A 17,249-nucleotide genomic window follows, 5' to 3' on the forward strand; every position below is an offset into this window, starting at 1 on the left:
TGCGCTTATATTAAATTTATCCAGCATGGCTGCCGCAATACCGGACAGTCGATACAGGGCGGTCTCTTAAGTAGGCTTAGTAGGAAGTGTTTTAAGGATGGGCTGCTTGGGATGGTAATTGTCCATGATTATTATCATGCTACGGCTGCCCAAAACAAAAAAATCTGGGTTTCCTTCTTGGATCAAAGTTAGGAGGGTTCATCGGAGATTTAGGGTCTGTCTCTGTATGCGACGCCCATAGACGTAATGTTAAATTCCACTAGGGTGGCGGAGTCCTTTGCTATATGTGTCAAACACATGTTGCAACGGGACAACAGTGACTGTGCAACTAACATGCAAATGTGCGCCGAATCCGGGCGTGCCCATGAAGATCCAGTCGAGTCGGCTCAACTCGGCCGTCTCCGGCAGGAAGTAAGGCCGGGTGTAGTGGCGGCGCAGTTCGTTCCCCGCCGCCGAGTCGCAGCTAGACCTGCCCAGCAGAAGGTCTTGGGCTCGAATCTTCCGGTGGATGAATATTTCGGTTTGGCCCTAAGCAGCGCTAAATTGGCAACGTTGCCGCGTTAACCATGCATTATGCGCCCACGAAGTGTTCACCGAAGCATTTACTGACACACATGAGGCACACTTAAGGTGCATACAGATGCTTCCAATATCCGACGCATCAGTCAGCATAACGTTGAAACAGACCTGTAACAGCAATTTCCTTACCTTGTTGGTGTATTTTTCCCCAATTCAGGATACTAATAATAAAGCGTGCAGCTGTATCTCAGAAGGAACATCCACTGGAAATCCCACAACCACAGATTTTGTTCTGCAAACCACTAAGCTACGTGTCCCTCAGGCTTGAATTCTAAAGTAAAAACAGGGCTTAGCCTGAGCTGCCGTGCAGAACTGGCCGCACGGCCGCGGTCAGCCCCGCCGGCGCCGCTGCGGTGGCGAAGGTGACCCTACCAGCCGATGTACCACGGCTCCTCGCCCTTCTGCATGTTGGCCCGGGCCGCCGACATGGAGAACACGTCACTCAGGCCGTCGAAGTCAGTCCTGCAGCACGGAGAGCGGCACATGAGCGTCCGCGAGTCGACGGCGGACGGAGCGGCTGCCGTTTTGCGGCGTGGTGTGTTTCAGGCTGGGGCCGAGGCCATTTTGGAGTGTTTGGAGTCGACAGCCGTGAACATGGGGGGTGTAACGTGAAGGGGCTATGGCACTGACGTTTGAAACATAACGGGACTGGGCCTTGCTGCTGCGGGAAAGATGAAAGCCGTTCAATTCAGAACAGCTGAGACGCATGTGTACAACCGAACGACATATCAATGTTTTACACCACCAGTGTGAAAATCCAGGCGAGGCTGAACAAGGTTAGGTCGTTGATATGGGGTAGGTCACTCATGTGGGCTGATACCGTAGGTAAAGACAGAGGAAGTGACGGTCAAACTACCACCGGTTCCTGTCCCTGATCTGAACTATTCTGAGGTCTGCTCCAAAGCGTTCCACCATCGAGCGCATCCCGACGACTTCAGATGCTGAGCTGACCAGGACAATGCCGGGTGTCAGGAGATATGCTGTGTCACGAAAATCTGCCTACCTACCTATCATCCTACCTGCATGCCAGAGGGGAGCGTAAGCACGTGAGCGCACCAAGTTGCGTTGTGCGGTGTACGGAGTTTCCAGGCACCCAGTGAAACAGACGTCGTAATCGTGCTGCGTGCCGCTACGCGGACGTCGCTGGCCGTTGTTTATGCTTATGCTTAATCATCGTTGTTTCATTAGGTCCTTATCCCGCCTATGTATTCAAATATGATAGTCTACGAATTGGACAATACTATCCTTCCCGTTCTTTTGAGACTTGTGCCGGAGCCAACAATCGAACAGCTGTGGACTGTTCCACATGTACGCACAGGTGTATTCTCGATAGGACTGTCATGCCAGAATCTATCCTTAGCAGTTTTGCATGGCCTGGTTAAGATACCACGTTACCTTCATACCACGTTGAATTATATTTCTTGGTCCCGCAACCATGAAACGTGTTGCCTTTTCAGTACTTTGAGGCATCAGCTCGGCGTGGCCACAGCATAGAACTACAAATAAGCGAAATAGCTCTGAGGAGCTAACACCACTCTTGCTCACTTATTCGACGCCAAAGTTCCGGTCAGTCAATGCTATGCTTCATTTGCGAGTGAATTAACTCTGACTATCTTATTGCGGTGTCATAATGACTTTCCATGTTTACCCAAGCGGTTTTTGCAAGCGCATTCAAAACGTCGGAGCCTGGCGCTCTGGCACTGGTTAAGTTTATCGGGGGGTGATGGCATACGTTTTGTCAAAGCTTGAGTTCACCACATCATCCAGAGTCAGCTCCAGGACAGGTGTTTGGAAGACAAGTTTGAATGAAACACGGCCTGCTGAAGGCGGTTGTCTCGTCCAATGTTTTTTGACTGCACCCGACAGGTGTTTGACCGAAGTGAGGTGTAGCGAAGACTATATATATATATATATATATATATATATATATATATATATATATATATATATATATATATATATATATATACATATTATTTGGAATAGCCGTCCAGTAGCATCGTTTTTTTCCAACCCACAGGATCATGTAAATCGAGAATGACCACACCTTAAAGGCGTATACGCTATATGCACACGAACAAGGGCGGCGTCAGTCAGTACCGGTAGGAGGCGAATATTGCGGATGGACTTCATCCCAAATGGCAATTTTCGTGCAATCGTCATCGTTTGGCATAAAAGCCCATGCACAAAGCACTTCGGTCAGCTTCCGCTCAGGCCGGCGTCAGCTGTCATTAGTTCTGAGGATGTCTGGGTGGTGTTCGGCTGCCACCCACTCACGCATCAAAACCCGAGTCTTCTCCTTGGGGTGAATCGGTGTATTCTATCCAGGATCTAGCTAACAAACAATTGTTCTATAAAAAAAATTGGCCGTTGTCAAGTTTGGTTCGCGACTGACGAACCTGACCACGGCCGGATAATGAAATGCCCGAAACGTTGCGTACATACTGACACAACAGATGAAGACTATAGTCCAAACAATTCTTCTGAAATGAGAGATTCTGAGCCACTGCAGAACGCATGCTGTCGTGGCGCGATCAGGATATCTCCCCTTACTGACTGTCCGTCGGCACTGGCCAGGCAGAGAGACCCTGACAGGGAGAGGTGCCTTTTTCAATAAAACAGAGGAACGCGGCTTTAAAAGAGATTGAGAGGCCAGGGTTGGCGGAGGGGGAGGGCAATCCCTTGCTTTTCAGAGCTTTACACGCTTTCATGACTTTCCTCTTTCCTACACAATCAGCAATCCGGGCCAGCCCAGAGGCCCCAGAGTCGGTGAGCTAAGCTGGCCATGTTTAATAGCAGAGACAATCCTGGTGGCGGCATTTTAAGTTCCTGAGTCTTCCTCACCTGGTACCTGGCCGCGCCACCTCATAAGCATAAGCGGTAAGAGACGTACCTGAAGATGTAAACTAAACGTACCATTTTGAGGAGATTAGGTGTTAAATAATGCTCGAGATGCTACAGCGAGATGCTCCGCAGTCCATAATGGAGCCCCTATAGGTTAGATTGGGCCACTATAGGTCAGTATAGGATCTCTACGAGTCAAAATGGGCCCGTGTAAGGCCAGAGCGGGCTCTTTTCAAGCCAGAAGGGCCCCTCTATATGCCAGAAAGAGACTCTCGGCTGGTTAGTATGGGCCTCCATAGTCGATAATTGGCCTTCTATAAGTCAGAGTGGACTCTTTAGAGGCTGGAATGGCCCCTCCTCAGCCAATAATGGCTCCTCTACGGGCCGGAATGGGCACTGTACAGTCGATAGTGGGCCCTGTGCAAGCCAGAAGGAGCCCCTGCGCATGTCATAATGAACCCTCCAAAGTCGGTGATAGAAGATCGACAGATCAGAATGGGTCCTCTAAAGGCCACAATTGGGTCTTCACAGTCAATAATAGGCCATCTGTAGGCAAAATGGGTCCCCTACAGGCCAGCATGATGGGAAACTGCAGTCAATAATGGGCTCTCTACGAACCTGAATGGGCCCCTCTGCTGGCCAGAATACGTCATGTACGGGCCAGAATGAGCCCTCGACAGTCAATACAGGACGCTCTACACGTCAAATGGGCCCGCTATAGGCCAGAATACGCCATCCAGTTAATGTTAGGCCCTCTACGGATCAGACTGGGCCTTTACAGGCCAGAATGGGTTCTTCACAGCTAATAATGGGCTTCGTTCAGGCCGGGAATGGGCCCTCGATAGGCTCAGAAGTGCCCTCTTTGGTCAGAATGGGTCCTAAAAGGCCAGAATAAGTCCTCGACAGGTCAGAATGAGCCTTTACATGCTTCCATAATCTCTTTACGGTTCAGAATTACCCTTGACAGACCAGCATGAGCCTCTACAGGCCCTGCAAGTTGGGAGGTGAGTTGCACCCACTGCCCCCAGCCCCCTTCCCGCGTCCTTATGCACGCAGGATATCGCAATAGGGGGGGGGGGGGTCAACTCAAAATCGCTCACGGAAAATCTACGTTGGCGTGATGGGAGCTGCTTATAGGGCATATAACATAATTGCATGTTTTCAATCTCATTTTTGTTGCGTATCTGTCACTTCTTTTTGCATCCATTTTCAGTTTTTCAGGGACATTCATGCGCGTAAAAAATTGATGAGATGGATGACGGGGATGAGAAGTCCATGGATCACCGGCAGGGGCGTCAGTTCTCACCGTACCGCCTGCGTCGACCATTCTGTTACCTTTCGAACTTACCGGGGTCCAAACCACACCACCGAGGTTCTGTCACAAACATGTTATGATCACGTGTTCACATCATGACTTCAGCGTCTCAGAAAATCATCGTGCGTGATCTCACTCTACCAACTGTTCAGACCGCTGCAAACCTGAAGTTCCATCTGTCCTGTACTGTCTGTTCTGAAGTTTTGTCCGGGGTGCAGTCATGACCAGCGCCAACTGAAGCTCTCCGGGAGCGGCTCACTTGTATGGGAAGAACTGGCAGCCCCTCTCCGTGCTGTCCGCCGCGAGTCTCCCCGAGCTTTCCGCATACAGCTCCTTGAAGAACTGGAAGTTGAAGACGGCGGGGGCCGTCCAGTTGGCGGTGCCGTCCGTGATGATGACGGGTCGGCCCGAGTACGCGTACCTGCGACGCCAAGGGTCAAGGTCAGCCGGGTCACACGCCGGACACCGCCCGATGTCGACTCGTCTGGCGTGATGCAGGATGGCAAAGCAGGATGGTAAAACAGCCATACTGCCTTTGTGTGAGTCCGCTTCGTTCAACACGATGCTGTGATATCAAATGCCCCAATGGCACAAATAGACAGACGCAGTCAAGGGCTTTTGAGGAGCGGCTGGTACTAAACGATTCCTCATCTGAATATGTAAATGTGCGTGGGCGACAGGTCGGTCGCAGATATAGCAACTGAAACCGGCGTAAACCTGTGGGTGCAGCTATATGTATGCATATATATATATATATATATATATATATATATATATATATATATATACACTGGGTGATCAGGACAAGATGCGTATATAGTATTAACGTGTGATACGATGTGGGCAATGAGGGCGAAAGTCGGACATCAAATTGAGAGTCGTAGCTAGGCGAGGAAGCCAAAAACAAGTGGCGTAAGTTCCCCCCGCCATAACATTGCGACAAAGCATTCGGTGACCCGGCACCCGTTGGTCGCTGTCGTGACTCAGATAATGCATGTTCGTGTTTGCAATCCAGTCGAGCCGTAGATAAGTACCCTAATCGTCGTCGTTGTCCCGACCGGCCTGCGCCGCTCCGCTCAGACCAGACCGCTCCGCAGGTGTGCTGGCGTTTGGCCAGAGTACGTCACATCACGTTGTAGCTGGTGATCGCTCTGTTCCTTCATAACTGCACTGGATGGTGGAATCCACATATTTATTTTGCACGAGTGTGCGTGGCGTTATGCAAGTCACCTTGGGGTCCTCGAGTGACTGGCCGGTTTTGAAGGGAACTTGTGCGGTCATGGGCCACAAAACACCGGGAAAGTCATGAGCTTCTTACCTTGGGTCTAATGGGCTCTGGAGCGAAACCTCACCATGGAATCGCGCCCTGATCGTACAGGCACTCGCCCTGAGCGCCTTCCCGGACACATTCATCTGTACCGAGACGATTCATCGCCGTCTACCACCCAATGAAGCGATCTAACAGCCCGACGTCCCCACCGGACAATCCAGCAGCCAGTGCCGGAAATAGCGCTGCCTCCAGTCGGGGGGACGACTGCAGATCGTAGGCGAAAGCCCAGCTTAAAGTGCAGGCAGCCGTCCAGCGGGTGGCCACACCGTCAGCGTCAGCTCTCCGCTCATGGGGCGCCACCTCCCGCCGGGCGCCAGCTGAGCCACCAGGCGTGTGAGCGCTTCCGGGTGCACTACGCGCGAGCCCGCCAGAGGCAGCGACGCTCGCTGCCCCAGGGTAGCTGGACTGGTGCAGGTGTTGCGCCACACGCCGGCCACTCGCACCGGAGCGCATTCTTCCGGCAACATCTAGCGCAATATTCAGCCTAACGATGAAGAAAAACGTTGGACAGGGAAGACGCTGGGTTGTGTGATGGTCTACGCTTTGCGCGGATTCATGTACTTAATGGCAATGCCGCTTGCCGACTTTGTAGAACATTTCCCGTTGACACTCTGGGATGTGAAATTTCTTTGTTGCAAAAGGATGTACCACACGGTCGGGAAACAAGCCCGAGGCAAAAACAGGCTGCAAGGCAAATCAAGGCAGTCCGGCGATACGTGATCAACACCATTTGATGAAGGCCATAAAAGTCGTTTGCTTGGGCTGATGTGTGGGTTTATGTGTGGGTTCATGCGTGGGTTAATGTGTGGGTTCATGCGTGGGTTAATGTGTGGGTTCATAAGTGAGCTCATGTGTGGGTTAATTTGTGAGTTCATATGTGGGTCCACGTGTGGGGCCCGAGCGCAGCCAGTTTCGGACGTTCGGACGCGGGCCACCGATGCGCTCGTTTTTGAATATGTTTCCTGATTAATGTTGGATATCGACAGAGGAAAAATGCATGAATTCAGCTGCACAGCATAGACAAATGCATAATCTATACATCGCAATATGCTCCAAACACTGTCCAACCCACTGCTACGCCAGAAATCGATCGAGAAAAGTTCAATGTCAATTCTTCCGAGACCTCGCGGCCTCGAGGGCCGCTAGCTGCGCCGTCTCTGGGATGGAGTGGAGGTAGACCGTGAAACTACGGGGGTGGGTAGTCAGGCTCGCTCTGCCCAGCATGTGCGCAAAGTGTTTTCTTTTGGAAATATTTCGGTCACGGTTGCCGAAAACATAAATCGTAATCTTTTGTTTCGCAGACCTAAATCGCCGAGCCTGTCCAGACCCAATGGTTTAATGCTTTTGGCGGTGTGGTCCGTGAACTAAGATGGGATCGCTTCTTCAATAAGTCTGCGTGCTAAGCCCTCGAGAACAACGGATTATAAACATTAAAGACATTTGTGTGAGTTCCAAGACGTATCTAGGGCCTAATAGCTTACCATCCGGTGTGATTCACAACATGATAGGTCAAGGATCGGGTTTCTGATGTACGCATACGAGTTTCTGGACGTGAGGCAAGGCGACGTGATCAGAATAGAACTACTAATACGGAAGGCGTTTGTGTCTATTTTTACCATGTCAACAGTTGAGCTTTGCTTACTTGAGCTCGAACTCTTGCGGAGTGATGTTGGAGACCCGGTCCACGTCCAGCACATCTGAGCACCTGCCTGCAGTTGTTTGGCGTCGCCGTCAGGTCGGCCATTATCGGATGCATCTCGATCATGCACTGTCGACCCCACAGCTCGCGTCAGCAGCCGTAACAACATCTCCAGCACGAACTGGCCGCAGCACATGTGCAAGTGAGAGCAGCGGCAACATCCCGGCGCACACTCCTGACATCACTTGCGCTAGTCAGTTGTAGCGGCAGCATTGCGACCGCGCATTGCCGAAAAACACCCAGTATGCGCTTGCATGGCGGTTTGCCTGCATGTGAGCCCAAATTCGAGCCGGCGATGCTAGAGAAGGCACGGCCTTCCGTGTAACTGGGGTGCGGCCAAGAGTTTGGGCGTGGTCTCCATAGCAGCCCTGAGTGTGGTATGAGCGTGCTCCCTTTGCAGTTCCGTGGGCGTGGTCTCGGATGTCACCGCACTTTGTGCTATGAATAGGTCTCCAGTGCTCGAGGGTGCAGTCCCCGTTTTGCCGGCGTGTACTTCCTCAGTGTAGTACCGACCGTAAGCATGGCCTTCTGTGCAGCGGCTCTTTATGCCATCCCATCGACTTTCACAACTAGTGCTTTAAACGGGGAAACCTGTTTGAGGCAAGACCAGCCCATCCAGTTCCAAGCTCGGTGACCTCAATTAGGGCCGCTCTCCAGAGTGGGGACCAGCTCTACACGCGCGTATGGCAGCACTGACATGATGGTATGCGCCTGGACCCTACGGGCGTGTCCGGGATCCCATAGGGCTCCAGGCTTATGGCATCCCTGGAACGGACACTAGGATCTTTTTTTGGGGGGCTCCAGGGCATGTCCGCTGACAAGGGCGTCAAAATGGGGTTTCCAAAATCGCATCATATGTGGAGCCCTATGGCCTGGCAAAACCACAACAGGGACAAACACGGCGTGTTGACATTGGTAAAGAGTGTGGCCCGAGTGTTCATGCACCCTGTGGACCTCGCTATCCTCCCAGCCCAAGACTTCTTTTGCTGTTTTTCCTTTGTATGTCGGCGCTATCGGCTGTAAGTATTCACTTTACCGGGTCCCCATCATTTCCCCAGTTTCCTTCAAATAACTGGGATCTCGTGTAGCTTATAAGCCGTCTACCAAGCTTTGATGTTTGGGAGCTGCAGAATGAGCATATTGCCATAAAACTGTCTTTGGTCGTATATATATATATATATATATATATATATATATGCAAGGTAATTGAAATGTTTGAATGTATATGTACTTGATGTACATGAACTTGCATATATATATATATATATATATATATATATATATACGCATCGTAATCCAAAATGTTATGCATTACATTACAGAGCTGTGTGTACCTGGCCCGCACAGAGGCACTGAAGTGTGTGGAACGGTCAAACCGCGGAAATGTCATACACGGCTCACCATCTATTCAGTTATATGAAAACCGGTGACGCGGTTTTCGGCCGAGTGCGCAGACATGGCCCACGAGATCGCTACGTGATGCTCGTGCTTATATAATACAAATGAACACACAAGTGAACACTTATAATACAATACAGATGGTGCCGCAGGCATGCCTGCAGCGAAAACTGTTTTCGCCTTTGTGAGAGCGAAAGCAGTCTCCGTGACAAATAATCGATGCCAGAAATGTTGTCTCTAAGCAGGCGCCCGCCAGTCAAATGCGTTTAGTAGCACCTGACACGGATGGGCGCATTCATTAGCTCGTTGATGGCGCCATGGACCGGCCAATAACACGCGTAAAATGGTGAAGGGTCTCCCACAGCATTCGTTTTACCGTCCACACAGATTGCAAGCGAAAATAGCAGTATTTATTTCCTCACCCAGCCCGAGTGCTCTTAGGTGAGATACGGGCTGCAGTGACGCTAGAAACGCTAGCAAACTTTCGAAGATAGAATACGCTTAACGGAATGAAACTGACATGTTGCATGGTTTTCGCCAAAGCATGCTACGAATTAGCGTACTCCCCTAGAGAAAAAAGTTTATTTCCCTTTACTTCAGTAGTCAAACGCCTGGCGCTCTTCCCACGATAGCGTTATGGCATATGTAGCTTGAAATAATTGGCAAAAAAGCCTCTTTATTCTTCAGAGGGAATTAGAATAAATTATATAGGATATTACTGAAGGACAGGACAGTGCGTTTTCAAAAAGCGGCTTTTAAACTCAGCAAGTTTTGAACTAACAAAATGCTGTTTATTTTCTGTTTCATCTTCGCCCGTACGGCTATGAACTACTACAATGCGATAAGAAAGGTTTCACTATCACATACTCGCATGAAAAAGGACCCCATTCTAAGACCTCAAATTTCGGGGTTGTAAGATAGGCAGGCAAAACTACTGATAAAGCAGAACATATCAAGGAAATCAGGAGATTTTTCCGTAACTTTCGAACCAAACGGTTTTAGGCACGGCTCATGCCTTAAGCCCTCGCTGAACTCGGGGACCTGACAGCTCTCGACCTTGGAACAATATTACAGCTGATACGGCTGGTGCTCTCCTCCTATGTTCTCCAGCCTTCCAAGTCTGACAGGCACTGAGGAAATGCTGGTTGTTGTGTTGAACGACTCATTGTTTGGTCGGTATGTTTGAAGAAAAACCAATGAAGGAGCGAAAAAATCTGTCGATGTTATTGTATTCATTAATGAGGTGTCAGAGACGGCAAGGTAATCTTTTCATACCTCCAGGCAAAAAAGACGACCATTAGGCATTGGTTAAATAAAGGAGCACGCAACGTTTCCGGAACGACATCACGCAAGGAGTGTCTCACGAGTCGTGGATGGTTGACTTGAAGTCAGAAAACAAGGATGGAGATGCGCCACTGCGAACAGGCTCGTATGACTTTGCCTCACGCATTTGACACGCTGCAATTTACAGCACCTCTTCTCCAGCAGTCAACGTGCGTATGGCTGGTATTTGCTAGCATTTACCTGCTGTATGTGTACTAATGCCGCATGCTCCACCGAGCCTCCCCGGAGTGGCACGACACAAAATCAGAGCACACCGTGAACAGCAGGCGCCCAAGCCGACACAGCACGACAGAATGACGACAGAAAGGCATGACTAACAGTTACTGAACACAAAGTGCAGCTGGCATATGGCCTGCAAGATCAGGTGGCAAATGCTCCATTTGCGTACACACCTCGGTCCATCTCGCCGTTTGAAGAACGCCCCCCCCCCCCCCCCCCCACCACCACCAACAGCATAGTTTGTTGCAACCAGCTTCAGTGTTTCGGGTGCATCTCCGATATTTTGATGCGTCGTAATGCAATTTAGGCTAGCTTGATTTGATACCACTGTTCTCCAGAACGTAAAGTTTAAAATTCGTGTCGGGTCGCCAGGTTCCTGTCAGGTAAACGGCCAATGACCTCGTTCCGAAAGCCCTGCAGTGTAAAAATGTGGAAAATGAAAACTTCGTCACGTATCATGAGCTCGGCGCATATTTGTTTTAGTCCAGTGGTGATGGAGGTGTGAAGTAGCTACGTACAACACGCCATCAAAGCCCACGACGTTTGCGAAAGTATTCCTGGACAATGTCAAGCAACAAGTCAAGTAGAAAACTGAGTCAAATTAGCCCTCCAACCGTCGCGTCATGAACCAAGACAACGAGAACTAGTCGCCTCAAATTATCCCTTGGAAGTGAAGGATGAAGCGCTTCTGCCTGCATCGGTCCCACTCGGAAGTCGCGCGTAAAGGTACACAGAGATGGAAAATATGTTGCTTGAGTTCGTTTTACATGACCTGACGTTATCTTTCCAGACATTCTGTGGTAAAGCGCTGTAGATGCTGTGCGCAGCTGTTGCCCTTTTTGTAGACGTCAGCTGGAGTCAGCTGTTCAGAATGCGGTGAGTCAGTTAGATTCACTCTGCTCTCCTGAAATTCATCACAAGTTTGACTGCGATTCCCCAAATAAACAATTCACCGGAAGCAGTCATGTGAATCAGATCGTCCCCTTTGACGAGCATACATTCGGCCGCTGTCTGACACAGGAAACACATTTAATTGCACGTGATAGCATCTACGATAAGGCCTCCGCAAAAGGACGAAAGGTTCCAGTAGCTAATGGCGGCGGCACTCACGCGCAACACAACACCATGGTACGACATGGTACGGAGTGAACCGAGTGCAAGGCGCTCACATCAGGTAAAAGGTCGCCAAGAGTCTTTCGCCGAATTTGGTATAGCCGTCTTTTAGAACGAAGTCTTGGTTGTCAGATAGATTTCAACACGCCCTCGGGTGAGGGACATGTTGAGTCCCCAAAGGTTTTTTTTTCCAGAATGATTTCCGGAGGTCGAAGCGCAACAGCGCAAAACGCCAAACTTTGTTTAGCTATAGAAAATTGAATAGCGGATATTTTACGGTAAAAAATTGATATACCTTGTAGGGTCGTTGACTTATGGCAAGTAAACGACGGGCCATGGCTGTCACCGAAGGGCATTTCTAGGGAATAGCTTAATGTGATGCAACAGTGGAATGTTAGACAAAGGCGTAGGTATTTGATATAGTTTCTTAGGCGACAAAAGGTATTGAGGTCAGAACGAGGTCAAAACTAGCCTGCTTTTTTACCCGAGAGCTTCGTTTTAAAAGGTAGTTTCTGATGCTCATTTCCAATTTGTTAACAACAGGAACCGCACCAATACGTTCCACGGATTCTTTAATGATCAGAGTAGATCACTGACTAAAAATGACCCATGCCAAAATAATATTTTAGTAATATATCGCCTGGCGTAATCCCTGGTGCTTGACAAATCCCTGGTGAATGACAAAACAGGAGCAATGTCGTAGGTGTTTGGTCACCTTGGCCTCATAAAAGTCAGAAAGGCCAATGACATTAGTGACCTTTTGCTAGAACAGTTATGCAGCTTCGCGGCGGTTGCATGAGGTCTGGGGGCACTTAAAACATCAATCTGGAGTTTAACCTTGTTTGACCTTATTTGTCCCCAGGTATGAATCTCAAATTTTGACACGAGTAAGTTCACGTACAGGCCAACCCATCCCACGAATTTGGTATTGCCAGCTGTCTGAATTTTTAAGATTTTAGCGTGGTCAAATTGCCTCCTGCCCGAGTGAAGGTTATCCAACCGGCCGCCCGGGCGCGTGTCTATGCAATGTTACATTGTGTGGATTGGTGCTGAGAGCATAACCTTTCCAAAAAAGCGCATTTACTTCTTTCCATAAAAAGAGATCGAAATGTAGATCCCAGCCTGATGTTAACATCGGCCATACAACAGATTCAGATCTGATGCAAACTCAGTGAACTGTTCTGCACCAGGCGGTGTTGGGACAGACGCGGGCTGTGTGCTCATAAGGGCGGGGGGGGGGGGGGGAGGGCATTTCGCCGTGATTGGGCCAGAACTTCGAACGGCGTTGGGTGTTGTGGGGTCCAAAAGTAAGCTCGGACGCAGGGTGCGTACGTCTATTGGCTGAGTGCATGGGGGGTTAAGCGCAAGTGCACATGCGAGTGCATGTCATGGTTATGCACGAGAAATTAGTGGTAACGTAATGATAACATAGCTTTAAAATTGGAAAATGGCACGTATATTAGGTTCAAATAAATATGTAGTTATATATATATATATATATATATATATATACATACATATATATATATTATATATATATATATATATATATATATATGCCTACAAATAGAATTCCAGGTCTCAGGAGCCGTCCATAACTTACATTACGTATGCAGGGAGGGAGAGTTTTGATGAAGTGTAACGGAAGTATAACAAGGGAGGGTGTTGAAGATTTTAGAAAGTGTTGTGGGACTGTTAAAAAGTGACGTTACGCTCAGGTGCGTTTGCAAATCATTTAAAAAACATGTTTAAAAATAATCAAAATCTTACAGTACGATCCCGTTGGCTACCTCTCATTGCCAGCAAGACCGTCCCTTATTTGTTTCGCATCTCTAGCTTAGTTTTATAGGCTAAACGAATGTTACTGTTCTGGTTCGTTGCAATTAACTGAGGGTTACCAGGGAGGATGTTTCAACCAGCGCAAAATGTGCGTAACCAAGGGAAGTAATGATAAAAGATGGTCAACAATTCTTAACGCAATTTATGAACGGCCTCCTACTCAATCACCATTTAGGGGTAATACATTAACACGCAACAATTCAGTCTATATATATATATATATATATATATATATATATATATATATATATGCACGTTTGTATTCATGCATGCATGTATCATGTATGTATGTATATGTGTGTACATGCATGCATGCCTACATGTATGTATCTATGTATGCATGTATGTATGTGCTCTTCTGAAGCATGACCCGGTGGCAGCGTGATCTGCATGTGGCATGATCCAGTGATAGCCAGGCTGGATGAAATCCGGACCCTCGTTCGTCTAACTTTTTAGTAAACAGCTCTGTAGATCGCTTTTAAAAAACATAAACTTATGGGATTGTTGATGCTTGCTAGCAACGTTCTTAATTTCAGATCGTCGTTCTGAAAGAAAGCTGTCTGCAAATTACACGCATGCTTCAGAGCGCTCGGCTTACGCCTCAGCATAGCAAGGATGTGAGCCTGCACGGCGATCGTGACAGACCGTGGATGTGCCGCTTTGCGCAAGGGGCCGCCTTAATTGGTGTGCACATTTCAATCACGCTGCCTGAAGCACGCCGCTTGAAGCGCGTGACGTATTTGTAGCACGACACCGGCAGCGGCCCTCCTGACCGAGCAGCACTGTAACACGACAAGCGAACACCTCACGACGAACGCGCACCCTGGAGCCCTGCATGCTCGCCACTGTACCCACCGGCTCATTCTCCACGTCGAGACCCTCCACCCACAAGATGAGCCGCGACAGGCCTTGCACTGTGTACAGCTCCTGGTGGACGAAGACGGCCAGTAGGATGGCTAGTAGGCCGGGTAGCAGCCAGGGCTGCCAGCGGGGCTGCTTGCCGCTCGCTGCCCGCTGCAGCCGGTCGTAGCCGGACAGGCTGCGCAGTTGGGCCGGCTCCACGTGCAGCTGCCGGCAGCGCGCCAGGATGGCCGCCACGCGGCCGCCCAATTCCTTCCCGTCCGGCTCTGTGCGGGTCATCACGAATACTGGGGGCACGGCCGGTCCCGCGCCCGAGCGGCACCCGCTTGCCCCTGCCCGCGGCAGTCGATCGCAGCGTCATCCGACGACAAAAGCCCAACTCACAGTTCCCTGGCGGCGCGGCGATCGGCGATGTGGTCCTGATACGGACCTGGAATAAAAAGCCGGAAGGACCATTTAACGAATGCCTTCTTGTCGACTGCTGAAAGACGACAGTGGGATTTTGACACGTAAAATATTCAAATCGACTTGAAGGCGGCCGCAAAAAGGTGAAGGATAGAAAACTGACCGGCCAGAATGGCAAAAGCGAGCCGGGGAACAGCGAAATGAGGACATGTTAAAAAGTCGGCATGTCAAATTTGCGAACGCCAATATCGTGAGCTGCAAAATGGCGACGTACCAAAACGCCGGCAAGCCAAAACGGTGAGCGTTCAAATGATGAGTCGTTACGGGATCATGTTTTAATAACTGGTGACATGGAAAACGACGACATGACAAAATGCTTTCTGGCTGTAATAAAACTGCAATTTCGAAAAGCACTGTGCCTTCTAAAGGCGAGGTTCAAATCCAGCATATGGGAACGTTCAACCGAATCTTCGCAGTCGGCGAGCATTTGAATACCGGAATCAGTGTTTGAAATATTCGAGACAATCGAATACTAAAATCATAGCGGAAGAATTCCAAAAAGCTAACTGTTTTTCACGTAAGCAACAGGTAGGTTTCAGATCATACTTTCGGGCATTAAGTTAGAACCGTTGTGTAGATTTCCCTGACAAGATATCAGTGGTAACTTACATTGATAGCGAGCTGGCAATGAAAGCGGCTCCGCCACGCAATATTTTACTTTAATTTCTTGACTTTTACCTCCTAGCAGGCAGTATCACGTCACCAATATTCTCATTTTCGGGATGTCCATCCGTCCGTCATGTACAGGTGCATTCGCGCCTGGTCGCCGGTGCCAGCTGGCAGCGGAAATCCGGCGCACAACTGGGCACGGCGGGCTGACCCATTGCAATCGATTGGTGCTCGGATCCGCCCGGAGGGGCGCCGTCGGTGCGTGTAAACGTGCCCCATTTGTTGCCCACGGGAAACATGGCATTTGCAACTTAACAAAAACCGCCAAGACACATGGTGAACTGCTTGTCTGGGATTTTGGAGGGGGTCTGGGAACTGCGCGTACGGGATTTGATTCCCCACGGCGTCCGCCCTTCCTGCCAGGATGAGAGACAGGCGACGGCATATAGCCCCAGCTGCTCTGAGAAAAGCACGCACAATCGTGCAGGCGGAAGTATGAATCGATGTGCGCTGGGGTGCACGTGCACTCGTACGCTAATCGTGGGCTCGGCGGTCTGGGAGCGTTTTCAGGATTGATGTCAGCTCTCGGCGACCCGAGTAGATAACGACGTGAAACCGAATGCACCGTGCAGGCACACGCACCGTCTATGAATCCATCACCACCCGCGAATTCTTGACACACGTCGATTAGTTCACATCTGACCAATAAAGCAGTCGTCATAAAGCAGTCGACAAAGAGCCATTCGGTAAGCTACGAAACGGCTCTTTGACCGCACACTGTCTGATACAGCGGTGGTACGCCCGAACACTGCCTGATGCAGCGGTGGCACGCCCGGACAATGTCTGATACAGCGGTGGTACACCCGGACATTGTCTGATGCAGTGGTGGTACACCCGGACACTGTCTGATGCAGCGGTGGTACGCCCGGACATTGTCTGATGCAGCGGTGGTACGCCCGGGCACTGTCTGATGCAGCGGTGGCACACCCGGACACTATCTGATACGGCGGTGGTACGCCGGTACGCCGGGTGTGTGCATCTGCATGCCTAACTCCAAACATGGAGCAGAGTCAACGTTTCGTCGCTGGTTATGGAAATCGCCAACTGAAAGCCAAAAAGCTGGGACATCTGAAATGTAGCAAATAATGGTAGCAAGTAGTTGGCTTTGGATTATGATGCTGTCAAATTGCATTTCAACGAATACGAAGGTGAATTTTCCAAGTAATTATGTCGGCCAATAACCTAAACAGCTGACGATTTTATCATGTCAACAAGGCATGTTTGTATAACACTACGCTCCTACAAAAATGATGTTAATAGCAATAGATATAAGCGTCTTTAAATCTCATCCTTGGTATGTAGACAAATGAGCTTGGTAGACTGCTTGTATGAAGGAAAAGCAACGGAAACCAATAAAGTTCAATAGCATTTAATGGGTATTAGAACATTACATTGAAGCGGCATGTAAAACGCGTGAATAAAATCAGCCATGAATAGACTTGGAGATGAGCTCACGTTTTTGTAATTATACTGTTTCGATTTCCTCACCGCGTAAAAAGCTTGTGTTTCGATTTTCCCCTCTTGAAATGTGACAGGGCATGATGGACGAACCATACCATGGCGCGCGGTGATAT

At 49.4% G+C, this 17,249-nt stretch overlaps 1 protein-coding gene across 1 annotated transcript; it reads right to left on the reverse strand.

Annotated features, from left to right (window-relative positions):
- Nucleotides 1-14,820, reverse strand: LOC119097936 (uncharacterized). Its single transcript, XM_037220878.1, has 6 exons — nucleotides 14,689-14,820; nucleotides 14,490-14,607; nucleotides 7,711-7,777; nucleotides 4,998-5,159; nucleotides 952-1,041; nucleotides 1-469 (listed from the first exon to the last, which is right to left on the reverse strand). The coding sequence occupies exons 1-6, from the start codon at nucleotides 14,818-14,820 to the stop codon at nucleotides 250-252; spliced, it is 789 nt and encodes a 262-aa protein (XP_037076773.1). The 3' UTR covers nucleotides 1-249.
- Between the last annotated feature and the right edge of the window lie 2,429 nt (nucleotides 14,821-17,249).

This window comes from Pollicipes pollicipes, unplaced genomic scaffold (assembly GCF_011947565.3).
Source record: "Pollicipes pollicipes isolate AB1234 unplaced genomic scaffold, Ppol_2.1 Scaffold_4740;HRSCAF=5597_pilon_pilon_pilon, whole genome shotgun sequence".
NCBI lineage: Eukaryota > Metazoa > Arthropoda > Thecostraca > Pollicipedomorpha > Pollicipedidae > Pollicipes > Pollicipes pollicipes.

Excerpts from the sequence above, each read along its gene's own strand:
- LOC119097936 (XM_037220878.1), bottom strand. The coding sequence starts at position 14,820 with ATGACCCGCACAGAGCCGGACGGGAAGGAATTGGGCGGCCGCGTGGCG. Across the intron at positions 14,608-14,688 it reads ACGACCGGCTGCAGCGGGCA|GAGCTGTACACAGTGCAAGG; the intron begins GCGAGCGGCAAG and ends TTCGTCCACCAG. Across the intron at positions 1,042-4,997 it reads TGCCAGTTCTTCCCATACAA|GACTGACTTCGACGGCCTGA; the intron begins GTGAGCCGCTCC and ends TCCGTGCTGCAG.